The 23,220-nt window shown below is 40.5% G+C and overlaps 1 protein-coding gene across 1 annotated transcript in view; it reads right to left on the minus strand.

Moving 5' to 3' along the window:
* Positions 1 to 6,799, minus strand: part of LTK (leukocyte receptor tyrosine kinase) — a 91,150-nt gene extending 84,351 nt beyond the window's left edge. Inside the window, exon 1 of the mRNA XM_088057345.1 lies at positions 6,493 to 6,799. Within this exon, the coding sequence (XP_087913471.1) occupies positions 6,493 to 6,799 (307 nt within the window). The remainder of the gene's footprint in view (positions 1 to 6,492) is intronic.
* Between the last annotated feature and the right edge of the window lie 16,421 nt (positions 6,800 to 23,220).

A 23,220-nucleotide genomic window follows, 5' to 3' on the forward strand; every position in this document is an offset into this window, starting at 1 on the left:
GTAAGGCAGAGCTACAAGGGAAAGTGCACAAGCACTGAGTTCACCTTCAGCATAAAGACAAAGGTCTTGGTCACAGCTGCAGAGGCACTCAAAACAGCCCTGCATCTCTGCAGGGAAGCAGGTGCTTCCAACAGCACCTCTGATGTGAAAATCGTGACTCCAGCAAGCTGTGACTCTGAACCAGTAACCTGTCTGGTTCCATTCTCATTGAAGTTCCAACATGACGGTTGGCTCAGCATCCAGGCAGGAAAAAACTTGTGGTTTGGGTTTCTCTTGAATAGCACAAAACCTCTTCATGAGAACAATGTAGGAATAGATACTTCTCACCTCCTGTACTTAATTCTGTGCAACAGACACCATCACATCCTTCCATGTCACTTACTACTGTCACTCTCAGCTACTTTATCACTCCTATATTTTTAATGTATAAATATGTATCAGCACAAACATAGACACAGAGGAGAGGTGTGGATGCTCTAACTCCAGAAAGTTTGGCGGTTCATGCCCTCAAACACATGCTGTGCTACAAACTGGGAAAAAAAACCTAACTGAGCAACTGAAATACATGAATAAATGCATCATTCTTGGCTGATAAGCCAAAGCTTATGGGATTTCAGATACCAATTAGCTGAAAATCTGTGATGTCTTATTAAGAGACATGGTTCTCCCATTAGACAGGGCAAAAGTTCATCTGAATTGCAAGGATAAATCTGTGCTTTTTGAAAAGACTTCAGTATTTAATTCTATGATTCTATATTATAATTCTGTATTACACTCATTCTTGACTAACTCTTATGAGGTTGCTGTATAATAGGTTTTTAAACTCAATCAGTGCCAATGTCAGGGACATTTATACCTTTACAGAGAATGGAACAGTTCAGTTGGAAGGGATATACAACAATCACACAGTCAAAATGCCTAAAAGAGATACAAAGGCAGCTGGAAAACATAAGAAGTTTTTCACCAACAAGTGAAGAATTGTGTGAAGTTTCATGTTTTTACAGCCAGCTTTGTGTTAAGGAGAACGTATAAAAAAACAACCTGAAATCCTCCTAAAAAGATAACATTGGGCCTGTGACTGAACATCTCACAAATTCTGAGCTCTTTATTTACTCAGTACATATGGCAGAGTTGCTTTTTCTAGGTGAGGAAGACTGGAATGTTGCCTCTGTTTCCTTTTTGTGTCATTTCCCTCCGTTTCCATTTCTCCTCATGGGTCCAGCTGTGCTGGCATGACACAGCTGGGAGAAGCCAGAACATGGAGGTACACCACCTTGGGGAAAGCTCTTAGGAACAGCTCACCTGAGGGAAACAGAATGCTTCAGTGATACCCTGCCACTTGTCTGGAAGCTGTGTTCCTTTGAGCTCTGCAGAGGTCTGGAGAGGTCCTGAATTGTAAAGGTTCTGCACCTTGACTTCCCTCTGGAGCATGCAGCACAAAAAGGCAGGCACCTGATGTTCCCCAGGCACAGGCCCTCCATAACCCAGTGGTGCTGAACAAGTCACAATCTGAAACAAAGGCTCTACATGTTCCTCCTGCAGCACACAGCACACCAACGTGACCTGTCACCTCTCTCCTCTCGTAAGGGAGCTGCTCTCCCCACGCACTCAGAGCACATCTGTCAGCTACAAGTCACCTCTCACAAATGCTACAATTCACCCCTTTTCCAAGCTGGCCTGCTCTCCTACCTGCCATGGGTTTCATCTTTGTGCATGCTGTTAGCAGCCTACATCAAAGCACTGGGTTTGTTGCATGCCAGTAGAGGAGAGAAACAGAGGAGCAATTATAATGGAATGGGAGGAAGAGGAATTGTAAGAGGAAGGACTGATGCTGAGAGGCAGGAAAAGACTGTAAGCCTGATCCAATTAATTAACATAATTAATGTCATTATTTTCCTCCTCTGATTTAAGGATTCAATACAGGAATCATGCTTACTCGTAGAAGACTCAGATAAAAGTCTCCAGATACAAAGGCAAGATGTTGCATGGCTGTAACTGTATTCCCATAGACATCCATCATTTTATGTTAACTATGAACCCTGTGGGTTCCTTCTTTTCCATTTATTTCTGGAAGGAGCTCACCTGCCTCTCCTCTCAGCAGCTGCTTTGTGTCTCTGCTTTTACTGAAGGTTTGCAAAAAGCCTTTTTTTTCTTTTATTTCTGAGGAATTTAATCCAATACCAAGCCACAAACAGTACCAGTCACTGTCTGCATGTAGAGTAATGAGCATCAGCCTAAGGACAATCACCTGCATACACAAACCTAAGTGCAAACTGGAATGTGGTATTATAAAATAACCAGGCCATTTTAATACAGGATTTTCCAAGTTATCGGCAAGCCCAAAGAAATTTTAAAAGAATCAAAGCAAACAAAAAACTTGTCAGAGGCCAACCTAAAAATCTTCTAGATCAAAAGCTTTATACAATTGCAAAGACCAACACATTCAGGGAGTGGTGGACTAGAACAGTCCATGTCAAAACTAAACATTTGCTATTAAACCATATTTTATGCTTAACAAATAAATTTTTCAGATTTCTGAATGCAAGATTTTCTGAACAAAAGTTTGAATAAAAAAAAATAAAATGTAGATTTATTTGAATGTCTCAGTATGAACTAACTGGTGCACACACAAAACAAATGACCACATGTAACAGCTCAAAGCCTAAACCACTTTATGAAGCATCTTAGTGTCACACACCAGCAGTTTTCACTAAAATTAATTCAAGATAAAAATTTCTCTCCACTCCTGCCACAGACATCACAGATGCACTGCTACACACCAGTACAGCCAGCACAGTACAGTCACACATACAGGCAGGCTGAAGACAGGGACCCTCCTGTGGATCTGTTTGGGACTCCAGGGAGTAGGAGAGGAATGCTTTTGAAGCTTCACTGGAGTGAGGCATCCTTTTCTCCAACTTTGATCTTAGGGACTAATTAGAAAACATGCAGCTATGTAGCATGGATAGGAAGACAGATTTCTTCTATAGCTGCTCATAAGACATTGATTTCAGTTCTAAAGGAAACATACACATGGCTCACTACTTGATTTCTACCTCCTCCAACTTAGTCCTCCCTCCTGATGCAGTTTAGAAGTCCCTGGTGTTTGTCTGCATGTGCTCCCTTACTGTGGGATTCCCATAAATTTATCATAGCCTTTTCCAATGTATTTCAAAGAGTCCTCAACTTTGTCCTGTCTGTGACTAAAAAAGAACTGTCCTGTTTTCATTTCAAGGCATCCACCCCAATATTTAACTTTCAGTGACAGCAACAGTGCCTTGAATTTGACATTCGGTCTGGGCACAGTATATGGAGACATGCTGCCATCTGCACAAAGAAGGACTGTGGATACAACTCCTAAGACAAATTTTAAGGATCACTCGATGTTCTTGAATTGATGGTTGGAACCATTTAAGTGAAATAGCTACTGCACCTGTGTGCTACTTTAAGTGAGCAGAGATGGGCAGAAGAAGAAGAAAATAAGAGAGAAGTTCTTCAATGAAGAGACAAAAGAGGGTCCCATTCCTTCCACACTTGACTTGCCCTCCTCCGACAAAGGGATACATCAAGCACTAAAAGTTTGTCTAAGTGAAACAGATGCACTGGTTTATTTTAAACTGTCTTACAACAAAGTAAAGTACTCCTATATCTTCCCGCACATGCAGGCTGACTAAACTTTTTAAACAGTTTATACTCCTTCTACAAAACAAGCCAACTCAGTCCTGAGAGGCAGATAAATCCAGGGAGAGAAACAAAATGTTTGGGGCTTCTGAAAACTGTTTGTTAGACAAATGCAAGCATCCAGGAATGGGGAGTTCATCATTGCCATGCTGATATCCCATTCCACAAACAAACAAAAAGCTGGCTGTCTTACTCCTAAACTTGCCATCAACCTTCCTGTGCTCCTCTGCCTTAGAAAGGATTCAACAAAACCCAAAACCATAACTATTCACCAGGCTGAAATTAAATGTAAGTTACCCTTTTCTGTGACGGCTGCACTGCAAGCATTGGAAGGGACTGCAAAGAAATCCTGACAAAGTGCCTCTACTAATATTATCCCATGGACTGTGGTTGTACTCAATAGCTAAGCTCTGAGCAATGACACAAACATGACCACACATTTGGAAAGGTGTTTGAGGTTTGCTCAGGATGTATACTGTGCTGTAATTTTGCAGATGGTTGGCTCTCCACATTCAAAGGCAAGAGCATGACATCTGGCCAAGCACAGCCTGGTTTCTCACAGAAAAGGACCAACCTACCCACCCCTTACCAAGCTCAAGTAACCAAAAGAAAACAATCCAATATGAAGGCTCAAAGTAATATTGGTGTTTAAAATAAAAAGAAAATTCTCACAGACATTCATCTGGTGGCTTTTTTCACCTTCGTCCTAACCACTTCCTGAGACCTGAGGCTAGTGTGCAACCTCAGCCTCCAAAACACTGTGAAGTTGCTTTGACACTGAAAAATGCACACCTGTAGACTGAGTCCTTTCCTGGTTTTGTTACCTTTGGTTTGGTGGTTCTGAGGGTTTTTTCCTGCTGTCACTCTCTACAACTTTCTGAATTTTCTCATTGTGTCTCAATTTTTGCACCAAGAGGAGTTGCAACATCCTCTGGTGTTTTGATGTGCCAAAAGTTGTCAGTGGATGGGAACTCTGAAATCAGCCTTTTATGACAGAGTTCATTAGAAACATGTATGCCAGCCAGGAAAATAAAAGAGAGAGAAGACCTGCAAATTCCTTCATCACTTAGACCCTGGACTTTCCAAATAAAGAAGGAAATGTAAAGCCACTCCAAGAATATGCTCCGGTAAAAATTGTACAGTGGAAATACAAGTGGTTTTTAAACTAATTGCCTGTAGAGTCTGAGAGCTGACCACAACAGCTCCCACAGTGAGGTAAGCAAGCCCCATGTGAAGATTGTGACAGCAGCTACATAGTTAAATGCTCATGCATTGAAGTCTCCCCTGGGTGACTGAGATTATTTTTGGCAGAAGATTGGACAGAGATTGTAAAATGTAGGTTTATTTTCATTGAGCTCTTTACTTACTCTCTCTGTAACACACCCTTTTCTGAATCTCTTTCCTAATACAAACATACCTCATATCACAGACTTGGATATACAGCAAATATTATTATTATTATTATTATTCCTTACATTAACCTTACTTGCATGTTGAAAGCCACTCCACCAAAAACACTGGAAAGATACTTGACAATTCTTGATGAGACCACATGCCATGAAAGGTGAGGCTTTAGGGATATACAGATCTGCTTGCACGAGGTACACTTGTCCTGGGACCCTTCCACAGTAAAACAACTTCCTTCCTCCCAATAGAAATAGAAATCAAAAACTCTGCTCTGTGCCTTGGCACACAATTGTAAATAGAACTAAATTATAAAACCTGCTTAGAAACTGATGCCCCAGTATGTTTTCATATAAAAATAAATATAAACAAGTTCATCATTTAGCCAGAGAGAGGAAGTGCACTGTGCTAGCAAGAGCTTGCTGCAGCACCCAACAACCTGTTTGCTCCTTTCCTGCCTGGAAGTTACATGATCTGTTACACTGAGAAGTACAAAGTGTCTCCTGATCCTGCAGCTGTAGTCCCTGTATCTGCACTGGGGGTACTACTGCAACTGCAGCTCTCTGAGAAGTTCAGCGTGTCCTGACAGAGGCTTTGCTTTCCTAATATTCATAAAAAAATTGCTTGCCGCTGTGCACATACAGTAAATGTGTCCCACTCCTACCTTTTTCTCCCATCATTGGTTGCAAGCTTGCTGGCACCTCCCAACTTCTCTCCTATTCCTGCAGCTTCCCTCCTAACATCTCTCTTAGTGTCGCTTCTTGTCTTTGCTGTACTTCAGACCCAAAGCTGACAATGACAGAGCAGCACAAAGATTTCTTTCAAAACTTAGCCTGAGAACCACTTTCTAGGTGGGAGCTCTTAAGTCTCATAGCCCCAACACTACTCTCTTTATCTGTGTCCCTCATCTCTCTGCTTAGACAAAGCATCCTCTCCAAACTAGCTTTGCCTGTAAGCAACCTTCACTACTCCTGGAGCATGACTTTTACCCCCTCTCCAAAACAGCCCCAAAGAAAGCAATCCAGCAGCCAGGGGAGCAAAATGGTCCTGGGGTACAGCTGTTAGTTTCATGCCAAACCCTTGTACAACGCCTGCCTGCATCCAGCCTCAGAGCCTCGACAGCAGCAGTTTTTCTAAAACTGCAGATCGCCTATTCATTTCAGTGAACAAAATTTACTTACAATCAAGAATTACTTTCCCACATCTCACCCACTTTAAATATGTTTCATGCCAGTACTTTCAATCCCCATCCCCCCCACCCCTTTCCCCCCCCCCCCTTCTGAAAATAATTATTTTCTGGTTTAAGAGGTAAAAGAGAAGGGGCAATGAAATAAGTCTGAGCCTCTGGGTAGAAGAGGGAATTTGCAAAATAAGGAGATGAGAGGGAAGAAAACCAAAGTTCCTTACCCACTGTGGTGACCCACAGCAGCAGCTGTGGCAGCCGGCTCATGGCTCTGCGGGGTGCGGGCTGGTCCCACCCGGCTGCGCGGCTGTGGAGGGGACGTGCCAGGCTCTTCCTGCGGGCTCCGCTGGAGCTCTGAGACCGGGCTCGGGCTCCTGCTGCCTTGGAGGAAAATTCCCACCTCCTGCTCGGGAAGGCTCGTATGGGTCCTAGAGCCACCCTCCCTTCCTTGCCTCCTCCTCCTCCCGTTTTGCATACCGCTCCTGCACGATCAGCAAATTCACAAGGCAGTTGCTTCAGACACGAACACATCCATCTATAATTTTTCAAGCATTAGTATTCACTAGGACAAGATGAATTCATAATCTTACTGGGGTGTTCCCCACTCTCAGTCCTCCCTTGCAGCGGGACCAATGACACACACGAGACTCATGCACCCCCCGGACTAAACACAACTCATATTTAAGATGATAGAGAGGATCTCCACGGCCTGGAAGTGTATTCACTGACCACCCTGAAAGAGAAATTGGACCTATTTACACAATCTAGATTCCCACCTTTCTTCCCTTAGCATCACTTAACTCCAGAGTAAGACAACTTCTGTTGGAGATGCGCACCACCACCTAAACTCTGTTTTCTTCTGGACTATCAGCATTTCAATTGCACTAGTTCACCTTCAGTTTCTTTGCATCATTTCTTGGGGAGTTTCTTCTAAAATTTATGTTCTTTTTATAATCAGAATGCATTCTTTATGACTAATTCTCCAGGTGGGTACTCTTACTCTGAATTAGGGGTGCTTTAGCCCAAATTAGCATTATTTATTGTGGCTGTTGTGAATTTACAGGCAGTACCTGAGTCTTGAGTAAAATACCATTCAAAATGTAGGAACTGGAGAGATTTGGAGCTGACATGAATTAAAGCCTTTATATGTCTGGTTGGCCTGGTACTTTCAAGGCAGAAGCTTGCATTCCATGCTTAATTGGGGTTCATAGAATAGACTAAAACTTTAATTAATTTACTTAACCTTCTCTGAGTCTTCCACCGATATCTATGCAGCATTCAAGGGTAGACTTTATTTTTATATTTTTATTATTTATTTGGATCTAAAAAACTGCATTTTGTTCAGCAACACATTGCTACTTTCAGCAGCTTTACAGCAGCACATTTTTTAACACAACATTCCACAACTTGTAAGCAAACATCATTCTGAGGCTTTCCTCTATGGCCACATCAATTACAAAAGTATGGTAGCAAGAAAGACAGACATTATTATTTGCTTACTAGTGAAATGTATATAAACAGTGTCCCAAGCAAAGCAATAGACAAAGGCCAGAATTTTTTTTAAAAAAAAAAAAGAGATGCCAGCTTTCCATCTCTTCATAAATAAATATCTTGGCTGAGGCTCTGGGTTTGCAAAGCAGGTCATTTTTTACTCCCAACTGGTAAAAAGTAGAGGCACCTCAGGGAATTTCCATACTTATCTAAACCCTCCCATGAATAGAAATGTAAACAATCTGTATCTTCAAAGAACTGGTAGTAGCAGCAGACACTGTTTCTGTTAATACTCAGATTTAAGGAAATTTGTATTTTCCATGGTTATAGAACTGGCTTTCATTTAGTTTGGTGAAGACAGATGAATTCCGAGGCTCATTAGAGAAATGTGAGGCATTCTATAAAAAAGAGACAGATGCATGTGATGCTTTGAAGCAGAGGGCAAAAGCAGAAGATAAGGTGACAAATCTCTGACCAACTGTCTCATTAGACACTTTTGAGAGGTTGAGTCCTGGCTAAGCAAAGTAGACCTTGGTCTACTGGAAGCTCCATAATTAATCCTCAAAAAAATAACCCACATCTGTCAAGCAAAGGATTCACCCAGACCAGACAAAAACTATTATTTTAGGGAAAGATGAAGGACAGAGCACAGAAAAATACTTACTTGACAATGAAAAACACAAGAAGATATACAGAGTATGAAAACAATAGAAGTCAGAACAATGTCCAGCATTTGGAAGTGGGATAGGAATTACAAGCAAGTGCCACCAACAGTGCACAAGTGATACAAGAGCATGAATAGGAAGGGAAAAAGCCCAACAACAACAACAACAACAAGAGAATGGCAGCAACACAACTAATGCAGAGGAAACCTCTGTAGAAGCAATTAGGAGCAATGGACAGTGCTGCATCATCAGGGAGCTGAACTGCCAGTCTGGAAGCAACTGGGACAATTGCAAGCTTCTAAATTGGGCACTTATGCACTAGATCACTGCCAGAATCTGGACACTAGCAACTGAAAAAACCCACTGGTCTTAAATAATGATACCATCTTTGGCTCAGCAACACAGGAACAACCGACTGGAGCCCAGGAGAGGGAAGCAGGCGTGCTTATGCTATTCTTACATTCATCTGTGGGCATCCACTATTGCAAACACAACACAGAAATCTAACCCAACTCACAGACATTTGGAACAGGGTCGCAAGGCGAGTTCCCACCAAGAAAATGCCTCAGAACTGCAGGGGGATGAGGCACCTAACTGCTAAGCAAGCAGAGCTTTAGCAATGAAGGTCTAGTCTGTGCCATAAAAAAAGTAGTTTTCGCTTACATGTACACTCAGGGGACAAAAATTGTAAACAGTGGGAAATATTTCCCACATAAAGGAAGAAAACATTGACTGGTGATTGATTCAAAATCAATGCATTTCTACGTGGGACACCAAGCAAGGCAAATGTTCATGTTAGCTCCAACACCACCTTTGAGAGACACTGCTCCGTCTTGGGCTGCACAGTCCATAGAAATATACAGCACATTTTTGATAGCATATCCAGTACAAAAGTCTGTATCATGACATTTTGATCTAAGAAAAATATGAGAAAAATGCAGTCAGAGATTTCATAAACCTTGCATGAGAAACAAGCTGTAGGGCAAAAGATAAAAAACATTCCTTATGATGGAAATAATATCCAGCAGAGCAAGGTGAATGGGGTGAGATGGTACAGGCTGGGCACACTAAGATGAAGGAGTACAGAATTGTTTGAAACAAACACAATGTAAAGAAATTGGTGCTCAGTCAGTCTGTCTTAGCATCCTGAATACTGGTCTACAAAACTCTTAAAGAGACATAGATTTTGACTACTACAAAAACATCTGGAAACCTGAAGACATCAACCAAAGATGTCTCAGGGTCAGAGATGGCATCTAAGCACAAAAGTAACTTGTGCTTGGATTCTTCTACTGAGAATATTGATAATTTTTTTTAAATTGTATAGTCAGAGTTTGAGACCAGTCACTTAACCATAAAACAAACTTGGTGTTAGTGTACATAACTAAAGAAAGAAGATTTGGCTTTACTCCATAGCCATTAAAGCTTCACATCTTCATGCATGGAAGAACTTTGCGAGCTGAAACTGATCATAAAACTCTTTACGGCCTAAGGGACCTGGAAATTCTCAGACTAACCTTTCCCACAAGCAAAAAAGCTACAAAAGTATTTTGGTTTCAAATATATGATTTCAATGTTCCATAAAAACTAAGCAAGATCTGATGATGGTTAGACACATGATCTCTGGAGTACTTTACAAAGGATATATGAAGAAAATATATCCAGAACCGGATTTTATATCTGTTGCATGCACAAGTTCTTAAAGAAAAAAAATATCTGAACTTAAAAAAAAAAAAGTGAACTTTGATTGCTACAGACATCACTGAGGTCACACCCCCACAAAAAGTGATTTGGGCCAGTGACACAGATAACGCTAATTGCTCCAAGTGGTGCATAATAGCTAAAAGTCTGGCTTCACCCCTTAAAATTATAGTAGGTTAAAAAGGGTTAAATATAATTGTTAAGTGTGACTTTGTTTCAATGCAAAATAAAAAGTGTTTTAAAAAAATGTTTAAAAGGATGCACACAGAACCATTTGCAGATTTAAAATCTAAAAGTAGGGCAAATGATATTTTACACCAACCTCAGATAAACAGCAAGGTTGAGGAAATTGTCGTTATGCTTGTTGCAGAGGACAGAAAGAGAGGTAAAGATGTAAGTGGTGGAAGGAGGGACAAAAATCCTGATGCCCTAGAGCAAAGGCAGCATAAATTTTTCACTGCTGCAGGGAGAAAACAAACTTACTTGTGTCCTAGACCACCAAATAAATTCCAGTGTAGAAGAAAATCTATGAAGTCATTAGTCCATGACAGTACTATCATTGCTGCTGTGCTAGTAATGTCTGACAACAAGACACCTTTAATGAACATGAGAGTTAGCAGTTTGCAGCAGAGTACGTATGAGGCGTGTCGCCGTTAAGTCCCCATCATTTCCAGCACAACAAGTCAGCAGAAAGCAGTGTCAAAATAATAAAGCACCGACTAATGAAAGCTGATAGAGGCCATATTCAGCCCTGTTAAATCAGAGCGTGGCACTAGCAAAGCATGGCTTGTCATTTGCTGACATTTCATTCAATGGAAAACTGCAAACAAGAGTGCCTGTGCTACTAGGAATGGATGTCAAGATCCCTTGGGGACTTGTAGCTGTCTAAGGAGACAGATGAGGAAAAACAGCAATCCTTAAAATGACTTACAGTACCTGGAGCCCACGCCATGTGTCCAAGACAGAAAATTCACACCTGTGAAAGCAAAACAGGCAAAAAAACATAATGGATGCCAAGACAGTTCAAAAGTCACAGGAGTGTGTCACACAAGGAAGGGCACCCTGTAGTGTTGTTGCTGTGTAATGTTCCCAGGAAACTGCATTTTCTGAAGAGCCTGCTACATACATTTAGAATTACTGATGCCATCTGGCAACATATATGACCAGAACTTCCTAAGAGCCTATGGGTGCAAAAGCTTTCTTCTTTCAACAGCACCTTAAGCTCACAGACACCTGAATGAGTCACAATTTCTTACTGAGATCCTGAGTTTAAATAACAAGACATCCCCCACAGCGATGGCTGAACGATCTGCTCTTGCAGCAACATCACAGGAAGGCACTTGGTGTTTCCTGTAAGGGCCTGATGTTACCTAGTAAGGAAACCAGGTATGAGGGATCTCAGTAAAGCACCGCAGCCCAGCCACAGAGCAATGCTTCATTGATCTGTAAGGGGATTCAAAGAGTGGCATGGGGAGCAATATGCAACTTTTTCTCAAACCAGGAGACCACTTCACCTGATGTTTTCACTACCTGCCTTGGCTTTTTTTAAAGAAACTGTCGGGACGTGCTGTAAAAACATTTAAATAAGATGATAGTGACCATAAACAACACTGGCATTTTAACAGCAACATTAGTTGAGTGGTCTTGTTGATTGATGGTGTGGATTAGGCAGGTTAAATGAGTTCAAAGAGAACGTGTGTTGCATTTTCATTTTCTATAATATAGTCACAAAATTTTATTCAAATTCAGAGTCAGTCATTTCTATAACCAGCCATATTACTGTTCAAGTAATACATTTTTGACAGTTTCAGATGATGTGGTGCCATCACCCTCCTAAGTTAATAATTTATTAGTGTTCCATGCATATTTCCTTTACAGAATGCTTATCTATTGTTTCAGCTTTGGATACTTTTAAATTGATTCCATATGTTACTACTTATGCAGATAAGTGAATTATGCAGATAAGTGAATAATAGAATTCCAAATGGAAGGGACCCCAGGGATCACCTGGTCCAAACTTTATTGGCAAATACACTGTGTAGACAAGATGCCCCTGTCCAGACAAATCTGAAAAGTTGGGGAATACACCACTTTTCTGGGAAGATTATTCCAATGGCTGATTTTTCTTTGGAAAAATTTTCCTCTAGTGTCTAATAAGGCTGTCCCCTGGAGTAACTTGTAGCAATTACCCCTCATCTTCTCTGTGTGATGCCTTGTAAAAAGAGAGTCTCTCTTGAAAAAAAGAGAGTCTTCTTTTAGCCACCCTTTAAATACTGGAATACCGTGATAAGGTCTCCCTTAAGCCTTCTTTTTTCTGAACAAACCCATCTTTCTTAGCCTTTCCTCACACAGCAGGCATCTCTGTCCTTTGATAATCTTTCTGGACCTTCTCTGGACCCTCTCTCCAACCTTTCCACACCTTTTTTGCATGACTGGGGCCAAAACTGAACACAGCATTCCATGTGCGGCCTTCCAGGCCTCCTTAATGTCTTATTAAAGCCCATGGTTTTAATCTCATGATATCCCTTTAGGTCTAGCAACACATACAAAATTCAGTTTCTACACTGAAAAGCCCACAAAATGCTGCATTACAGGTGGGTAGCACTGAAGAAGTCCAAGAAGTTGATCAAACCAAACTTCATCAGTTCTGACTTTCTCAGTGAGAAGATCAAAGCAAATTATGAGAAGTAATGCAGACATACAGTGTCTGTGCCCAAATTCAGAGTGCCATGGAAGACTGAATTGTACAAGCTCAGCTTGGAGGTAGAAAGCAAAGTGCTTACTCTCTCCCCCTTTTGATTATGAGTCCATCTGTCTGTCTGTCTCTCCTGGTTGAAAAATACAGCTATGAGTGTGGTTGATGTCTACACATCGAAGTTTAAGGAAAAGCTCTTCTCACTTTCATCTAATGGTTGGGGACCAAAAGACAGAAAAGGACTTTCAGAAGATGGTAGGAAAAAAGGCAGGAAGCGAGAAAGGATTTTATATACCTGCTGTTCTGAACTGATCATGTGGCTAAGTGGTGTGTAGTTGTGCACTGTTCTAAGGAATCAAGACCAAAATTTTCTTGAAGAATCACTATGAATTTCTGTCATATCTGAATTCCTCCAGGAATTCTTCTGGTATTTCAGTTCTGGGCTATGAGGAGGCAACTAGCTTCATTCTTAGGTATGTGGCTCAATATTTGTAGTTGAGTCATTAGTACCCAATCTGCTGTATCATCATCATGTGCCAAGAGACAGATGTGGCAGATGATCAGCATTTGCAGTTTGCTTTGCTGAGGATCAACACAAAGCCCAGCACAAAGCAGTGAGGACAAGGATTATTTATGCCCTTGCCTGCTCTTGAGCTAGAGCAACATGTCTGGCAGTGATGCCTGCCTGTTACTGCTGAGACTGTCAAGGGTGCCTTTCAGGTGACTCGAGAGGTCTCTAGAACACCCTGCCTCAAACAAGCTCCTTCAGCAGATTTGGTGATATACACACAAATATCTCAGCCCTTACGAGCTTTTTCCTCTAGAGGCTGTTAACGCATCTATTATTATATTAAGCTTCCATCATAACAACAGTTTCTACTCACTGTTGATTAGTCACCTCCTAAAGATGCCATAAACCTAGTCTCTGCATAGGCAGAGATTAATTATCTCTGCAGATTCCTTCAAAATCTTTTGTTTTCTCCTTTGCTTCCTTTACTACTCATTTCACCAATGAGAAGAGATATTCATAGTCCTCAAGAACTTTGATGTTCCTATGTGTGGTAGTAAAGTGCTTACTGTTCTTTCTCAGAAGAAATAGAAACTTGATGCACAAAGATATGAACAAGCCAGTCTTAAAGGCATTTAGATACCTAGGCAGACAGATGCACAGCTGGTCCCTTTAATATCAACAGGATTTAGACCTCAGAAAAGGCAGGCAATGAAAATGGTCCCTGCAGATGTTGCTATTGCCAGTTAATGGAAGGACTCCTAGATTTCTTCCAACTTCTGCCAGGTCTTGAACTGAAGGATGTTAGATTGATAGCCTGAAAGTAGCTCTGGAAATCTTGAAAAATTATTTACCCTCCTCAACATACTTGAACAACACTAGCATCTTACAACTTTTGTGACATTTGTGACAATGAGGTATAACTGTTAGGAGTGACTGATAGTCTCTATGTCCATCCAGCCACTGGCCCCTCTCTGCCTGCTCTGTAAATCTGTTGTCTTTTGTATCATATTGAGTTGTTACTGTGGTTTTTAATCAGTCATAGATATATTTTATACTTTCCATCCTAAATGTAAGGCACAGCTCCTCAACCTGAAGTTAAATACAAGGAAGTATGTACATTTAGGGGTGAGGAATAAACTCCTATCCATCCATGCCATCACATGACATGTCCAGTTCATCTTCTGGTTCAGGGTAAAGGAAAGAAAAATGTGAGTCTATCTGCATTGAGCAGACATCAGATGTCAACAGATTTCAGTCGGTCCTCAAGTCAGTTCAAAGCCATCTTCTGCACTAATCCTTTAAGTTGTTTGTGTTACCTCTGAGGGACACAGAGCTACAGAGAATACATCTCATCTCCTTCAGAATTTCCATAAGATAGTATTCTAGACAAAGGGCTATTTTTGCAGCCTGTGAGTGCAGCTTTGCACTTGATTCTGGCAATGTAGTCTTTAAAACTACTGACTTCAGTGTACAGTCTCACTTGCCTCTTGTAGCACTGAATCACTCTTTGGTTTCTAAAGCATCTGATGTAAGTACAACAATCACATGGGGGCTTAGAAGGGCTGTAGAGGTTCCTAGTGAACTTCACAGCTTGGTATGGCCAGGAAAATGTTCTCATCTACACTCAGAATTAATCCCTTGCAGAAATGGTCTTGGATCTTACTGCCTGTGGTCTTGGCTTCACAAGACCTCCCTGGGCCCAGCTATGTATATAGGCTATGTGAGCAGGTAAACAACAGTGAATAAAATGCATTTGCAGCCCTCAAAGGCTGGTTTCTATTTTAACATTTCTGATAGAAACATTAGATCTCAAAATAACACTGAGCAAGATTAACCCAAATACCATGAACACAAGCACCATGATCATTGTGAATGCAATCATAACGACTTACACAGAGCCTTTGATGATCCCATCCCGATATAGTGGCACCTGCAACCCTGAACAGGATTCGAAAAGCAAACTAGACTGAATATTTTTGATTAAAGTGTGAAGTCTTTGAAGAACTGCAGAAAGAAACACAACACAGAGACAAGCCCATTTTGAATACTGTGCTACACCAGCATTAAAGTGCATCTAGAGAAATAGATTAAAGAAACTTTCCACAGAATAAAATGATATAGGGATGCATGATAAATTCAAGCAAAGGAAGGCATCCAAAAGCAGTAACAGCTGCCATTGCTCCATCTGTCCATGTTCTATGCAGCTCACAGGTAAACTGAGACACTTTGGTTTATAGAGGTGCAAATGGGAAAGCCATCACCAAGCAATGCTGTGATAAATCAGGATGGTGGAGAGGTAGGGAAGGAAGGGGCAAAAAAAAATTTAGACTACATAAACAAACGCCAAAAAGTTACCACAGCTTGTCATTTGTGCCTCCACTACACTGAGTTACATCAGATTTCTGCTGGTTGCTTGTTACAGAGCTGTCAATGTTTCATTAACATTACACTGAACCATGCAGAAATTCGGTCTGATTTACAATAGATGTTTTCATAGCTACTGAGGACACTGTTTTTCCCTTTGATGAGGGGCAACTTTATAACAATACTCTCTGGATACATAGCTAGTAAACTACAGGCTGTACCACATGACTCCGTGCTAAATATGCTGTCAAGAAAGAGCAAGATATTCTATTTCAAGACTGAAGTTCTACACCTTTTCTCAGTTGATCCTTACTTCGGTGTTGTCAAAGCTCTCCCAAAGCTGTGTTAGAGATCTCCTCATGGCTCTCTTATTCTGAAGGGAGAAATGACCCTATGTGAGCATACATTCCCTGTGGATTCCAATTCTTGAGTTCAAGTGTGCATAGCACAATATAGATGTTCTTGTAAACATCTTGAAAAAATAGATATTGAAATGCAATATAAACGACTGGCAGTTGATGTATCTGTCACTATTTATACATACAAATCGTACAGTGGCAAGTTTCAGGGACCTACTTTCTCCCCATGATTACTCTGCTCTGCAGCAACTTTCCAGCTTGTCAAAAGCTAATTGCCACCATTCTTTAAGTGGGCTGCAAATGCTGTGTTGTCCTCCCTTGTAGGCCTCCAGTTTTCAGAGATAATGACATTGTCTGTATGTCTCTCCCAAACCGGAGGAGAAACCAGGAAACGCATGGGAAATCAGCTATTAGTGCAAATTATTGTAACATATTCTTAAGGTAAGTCATTACAGCAACCTGTCATCTCTCCCAAAGTACAAGAGACACCAGCAATTATTCTTAGATTTCAAAAGCTTGGTGAACATAATGACATACATTTGTATTCTACATGCTTATTTTACCGAAATGAGATTCTCAAGCTCATTAAATAAATTCCAGAATTTTCCATCACACCAGGAAAAGACTTAAGTGTCAAAAAGAAAATGTAGCTGGCCATAAGGCCAACTTCTGTTATAACGTCTGTTTTTTCATGATTTTCTATTCAACTTCATTTTCAGATACATTGTAGAAAACGAGTGCTAAGGCTGGTTTGTACTTTGCACAGAATAATCAGCCAGAGTCTTTCCCAAAAGCTGTGAATATAAAGCAAGAAATCATTTGGCCAAGCATCAAATACTCAACAGGTCTTTCTCCTCATAGAGCAAGATGCCTTGCATAAGAAATGCTTTGGCACAGATTCTGGCTATAGCAAACAAAAAATATTTTTCAAATTTGCATAACCCTGATTTTATAATAGGGTTACTGTGTGTTCTCTTTTGAGGACCATACACCACCACCCCACTGCTTCCTTGGAATTCTCTCACAAAGCAAAGCCTGCTCCAATTCCAAATTTTAAAAAGCAAGTTTCTGCATACTCACAGCCATTACATTACAGGGGTCTGATATTGCAAGTGTGGCTACACTGGATTTAGGTGCACAGTAATAATAGCTGTTAATGGTGACAATCTGATTAGCAGGAAGCAACAGACCATCACTTCATGCAGAGGAACTGCAAACAATAATTTTACCTCAAAAATTATCTGGTGTAAGTAGCCAGGTGAGGAAGCATGTGCATTGATAAGCAAGTACAGAACTGTGTTTTACATGCTCAAATGCTAGGAAAAGCAACTGTAGTTGCAAAATGTCTTCACAAGCTCTAACTGCTTAAATGATATTTCCTCTGAGTGCTCCAATACCCTGGGTTAAGTGTTCCCTTAAACACTTGTGATGGTATTTTCTTCACCATTTCAATCCAAAACGCCATGCACTCAAATCTTATATCTTCTTGATGACCTTGTCATGTGCAGATGGCAGTGGTTTGGTATCATGTAGGTACCAAAGTCAGAGGATACTAGAGTGCACCATATTCCAGGCCATTTAAGAAAGTAATTCCACCCCATTTAGGCAATGTTACAAAGGCCAAACCCCCCTAAGCTTTAGTTTGTGCAGAAGACACTGCTCCACTCTGAATGCAGCAGAGACAAGACAGACAGAAATGGAGAAGTGTTTTGTACAGAGAAGACATCTGTGGCCATGGCACTTGAATATGTAGCAAATCCACACCTCTCAAGCAATGTCAAATGGTCTCTTGTATGCCCAGATCCAAGTTAAAGTTACAACAGACTGAGTCATATTTTCAGTCTGTCATAATTTTCTAATAGGGAGTAAAATTCATGCTTAAGAAAATATTTTGGGGGTTGAAATTTATATTAGGAGTGCAAAGTTTATAAGCATAGTTTTTAGGTGAGAAAGGTTATCTGGTCATTTATTTCTTGGTCCTTTTTCCACCTAATACTCAAAATTATAAACTCATGCTCTGAATGTTTAGCATTTGACAGAAGATTCTACTTTAGCTGGACCCAACTAAGTCCAGCTTAGCCAGTAACTAAGAAAAAAAGGCTGGTGGGGCTTTTTACTTCTCCATTGTCTCCAGCTTTCTCTTAAATTCTCATTGTTGAAAAAGAATACAATAACTTGCTCAAACCATTAAGCTCACTAAGGAATGCTTAGAAGTAGTAGGCTGTTTATTCACTCAAATTCTAAATAAACCACTTGTAGCAGTTTTGATGACTTCCATTAATCTCCTCAAAGAAGCAAATTTTATTTCTACATATTTTTGGATTAAGAAGAAAAAAGATTAAGAAGAAAAAAATGCTAAAATTCTGTCAGAAATATTCTACTTGTGAATTTTTCCTGCACCAAGAAGTAGTGGCTAGCTTCCTGGAAAACCTGGTCTTATGACCAGGTCTGTCAACTTTACATCAAAGAGGTTCACCTGTGACAGATTTGCTTCCAATACCACTGGGTAGTAACAGGCCAGCAGCATGTAAGACAACTTGCTTGGCAAATAGTGTTTCTTTTGAAACTGGATTCTCAGGTGTAACAAGTCCACAAATGCACCCTTCTGGCATACCAGGGCTCTTTCCATTGCTACAGCATTCACATGCAGCTATCTGCACTTTCCCAGACTGCAGAAATATCTGGGTTTGGTGCCTAGGACTAGTCATCCAGAGGGAAGGACTGCAGCTCTGAGGTACCAGTCTAGTGCCAAGTTTCTCCAGACATCACTGAGGGACAAACCAGAGCACCACCATGGTCCCAGAAGTTAGTGGGGTGTAGTAATACAGAAATACACAGGATGGTGTTTCTAAGAGTGGACCACATTGAATAACCTTTGTTTGAAAGAACATCCCGCCACTTCTACCAGCAAAGAAAACATCAGTGCTGGAGAGCAGTAAACTTAAGCATTTTTGTTTTATGAAGAATAAAACATTTTGTACAACTAGCTCCAAAAGCATCTTGCTCTGACTTTAGGCCTCTCTTAACTCTGTCTGCTTAGTGTTATCTTCTGTAATAGCCACAGAATCTCTGAGGAGGCAACAGCTTCTGTCCTCCCACTAGCAGTGTCAGAGAAACAGTGAGAGAAACAAAGCCAAATATTACCTAGTCTGATTGTCAAAACAATCCTGTGGGAAACAGAGTCACTTTCGAAGGCAAATACAGGATTTGAACTTGGGTCTCCAATGCCTCAAATGGGAGAGGCAATACTACCACCTCTAGCACCCATTTCTCCCTCCAGACTGCCTGACTTAATTTTTTATGACTAGTCCAACCTTTGTTTTTTAATCTCTCTTTATAGACTACAGATAATTAGAGAGCTAAGCTGTTATTTATGGAAGCCTAAGACATATTCCCTGTTGAATAAAATACTTGCTAAAAATAAAATCACTCTAGCTAATGAAAAGAGAAAATTAACCATAGCAAATTTAAAAAAAAATGGGAGACTGGGAAACAGGCCTGAGAAGGAATATGGGAAGCTTTTATCATTCAATACATTATTAACCAACATAATTAAAAAGTAGTTAGCATTCCAGTGCCCAGTTTTGTATAGTTTTGTTAATCCACACAGAAAGTAAAACAAGATAGTGCAGACACTGTCAAAAAATTAAAAAAAAAATAATAAAGCTTTTAAATTATTCACATCAGTTCTTCTTGGGGGTAAAAACATTCTGAAAGGATTGGTGTTAGAGCTGAGAAGGGTCCCTTGACAACTTCTCCTCCCCTCCAGATTTCCCCTCTGGAAAGCTCAAGGCACAGAGAAGCGTGCTTGGGCCTCAATTTCACAGAAAACTTTTATCACTTTTAATTGCACTCAAAATAGGCATCAAAAAACAGCAGCATAATGGAAAGGACTAGGGAAATCTCTCTAGAGAGCTTTAGCTTGTTTTTTCAGGTCTCAGGTTTGTAAACACATCTGTTTGCAAAGAGAGCTACACTGACAGCTTTAACTCCATGACACACAAGCACTGGAGCCTGGAACCTTTCCTGACACCCACAGTGAAACCCCCAGAACACAAAATCAAGCTTAGGACCATTTCTTTGAGTGAAGTTCTGCAGCAAACACAGGGTGAGCCACTAGAACCATCTAACTCTACCCTGAAATTATGAATGATAATAATCTCAAAGACAAACCTGGAAAAGAGGACTGTGGTTAGTACAGGTGATGAAGGATTTAACAGATCACTTTAGCATTAATTGGCACTGAAAAATATACTAGAAACACAAAATAGTCTTCTATCTTTGTGGACTTAAAATGCCTCATTTTATAGATGTGAAAAACATTACCAACCCTACAGCTGTTTTCCTAACTTCTTTCTTAATGTCAAATCACATTTGAAGCCAAGACCTCAGTTACGGCCCTGGCACCTGAATTAGAGCAGAATCCCCAAAACCTTTGAGTTTGGGCTCACATAACCATGTCTAAATAGGAAGATCCTGAATCTATGGGAAGGGGCCCAGAAACCTACAGCATGCAAAGAGTTTCCCAAGTCAGACTTTGTTGACTTGCCTGAGGAACTGAGGAAGATGGAATGGACTTGTGGCCACTGAAAGCCCAGGCTCCCTAGCAGCCTGTCATGAAACCCAGCTGAGCAGTGCAGGCTCCACACAAACACTGCTGAAATCAGCCACCAGAGGAAGGAGGTTGAGGTGAGAGCAGCACTACCTTCATCACCCCTGCAGGACAAAAGTCGCAGCCATGGGTGCCAAGTGTGCTGCTGGCAGGTGACAAACACGGCAGCAGCAGAGTGGCAGAGCTCTAGGGGAGGCAGGAGGGAAATCTGCTGGGCTCAAAGGGCTGTAAGACTGTGCTGTGGAGCAGCTATGTAAGCGTCTGGGAACAGTGGAGTTGCCAGGTACCATGTTCACCTCCAGACAGGCCTCCCTCTACCAAGTGCACGTGTAGAGCCGGTGCCAGGTTTGGGGAAAAAGAAATAAGATAAAATAGCACCATGCTGAGACAAGTAGTCACCAGAGCCCTCACTCTGCAAAATGCAAAATCCATTTTAAGGCCATGTGCACAAGAGAGGTTTGGCACTTGAATCAACCTCTGTGATCCAGGCTTGAAGATCTGACCTTATTTTGCTGGCAACTTTAGGTATCTCTTTCCTTTAAGTGGGCTTTACAGAGGTGAAGACAGGTGAAAAGCGTAGGACAAGCATTATCATTCACAATAAGCAGGAGCTAAGCAAAAAATTTAATTGAGCATTCTAAATAATCCTCCAACCTTTTTCTTTTCATGCATACCTTTTCCAGTGACTTCTGCTGTAGGATAGTATTTACATGTGAAACGTGCAGTTCTGAGCTCAGAAGGGACAAATGAAATCACCTACTTAACTTTGTGACAATTGCAAGAAAATGTCACTCTCAAAAATACATGTCCTCATATAAGGTACATCCAGATTATCCAACACATGAAAGAATGAGTTTTTACAGTTTTTTAAAAGTCTGTTAAGTTGCAAAGAATTTGTGAGATTTTTGTTATTGCTATCCCACAGGTCTTCCTTTTACTTGAAATTCCTCTCTAAAGCAGAAATTATGCTCTTTCATTTCTATCATTGCCCTGAAAAAAAACTTAATGGAGCTTTAACAACATACTGACATGGTTTCTCAAGCAAATAAATCCTCCTTTTTCACCCTAGTATCAGTCTGCATTAAGTGGTAGTTCCAAAAATCTCATCCATGATTAATTTAAGTTAATAACACACTTGTACAGCAAATCTCTCAGGGGAATACTTTGCAGAAAGTCTGTGCTCCAGAGATGCGCAGACAATTTTTTGGAGTTTACGGACGTTCAACACCAAACTAAGTTGCAAACTAAATTTTCGGGCTGAAAAACGATGTTTCTACCTGAGGACACATTTTTCAGCCAGAGGTATCTTAGACACAACTGTAAATCCCCACCAACACAAGCAGTCCTAATGAAATCAGATGCTTTCGTTGAAACAACTCTAGGGAATTAGGACTTTAAATCTCTTTAATTTTAAATCTATTGTTATCTTCAGGACAGCTGTTAATACTGGCTAACATGTTCACTTGGTGAAGCTTGAAAATCAATACAACCTTACTGCTAACATTTAAAAATCCAGTTTACCATAATTAATCAAAGTGAGATACAGGCTATTTTTCTTTCTTTAAAACAACAACAAAGGCCATCCAATTTTGAAATTATGGCATTGTTTCAGTTTTCTTAGTAAACATTTGTGGTCAGGTCTAATTAATTTTTAACATTATGTTTGTATCAACTTTTTTTAAAAGATGCATCAAAATTGAAAGTTCCTATGACTCAAGTAAAACAAACAAACAAATAAAAATTCATATATAATATGCAAAATCTAGGGCTTTCCACAAGCTACCAACTTCCAGTGTCAACTACAGTTAAAGCAGTTATAAAAAAAACAATTCTCTGATATACAACAGAGGGGTGAGCACAGTGCTGCTATTCCAATACCAGAAACCAGTCATAATTCAAAATACATACAGCAGAAGAGGGAGTTCCACTAAATTATTTTCCGGTAGCAGGTGTGTCTGTAGAAGAGGCTGAAACTCCAGACAACTCAGTAGCTTGCAGACATCAAATAAACACATTACACAAATTGAACAAATACAATAACCAGTCCTCAAAAACCCAAACCTCATAAGGGTGTTCCAGCAGTGGAAGACTGCCTGCAGAAAGTAACTCAAACTCTGATATTTCCCCTGTGCTCAGTAATATCAGTTTCTGAATTGGAAATGCTTTAGCTGTTACAAAGTGAAGTTCAGCTCAGACCAATGGGCATGTTCAGGCAACACAGTTTGACATTTGTCCCAAAGGCACATGGAAAATTCATGTCCAGAACACAAATAAATTAGGTCTTCCATCTTCTAAGCTGCTGCACAGCCTAACCTGTTGATATTTACCCTTGGATGCCCATAACCTGACAATCAATCATGGGATTCTCATCTGCTCATCTAGAGCATAGATTTTCCAGACAGCTACTTTTTAAGCTTCTTCTCATGCTGACTGCTGCATGTTTTGCACAGTTTAAGTACAGGGCAGTTCTGTGCACCTTTGGGAAAAAAACCAAAACCCTCTGATAAAAGTAATTGTTATATACAGCAGAGACTTGCCATGAGGAATGCATATC

Source organism: Pseudopodoces humilis, chromosome 7 (genome assembly GCF_049639895.1).
Source record: "Pseudopodoces humilis isolate 2021_Gansu_Grassland_sample_001 chromosome 7, ASM4963989v1, whole genome shotgun sequence".
Classification (NCBI taxonomy): Eukaryota; Metazoa; Chordata; class Aves; order Passeriformes; family Paridae; genus Pseudopodoces; species Pseudopodoces humilis.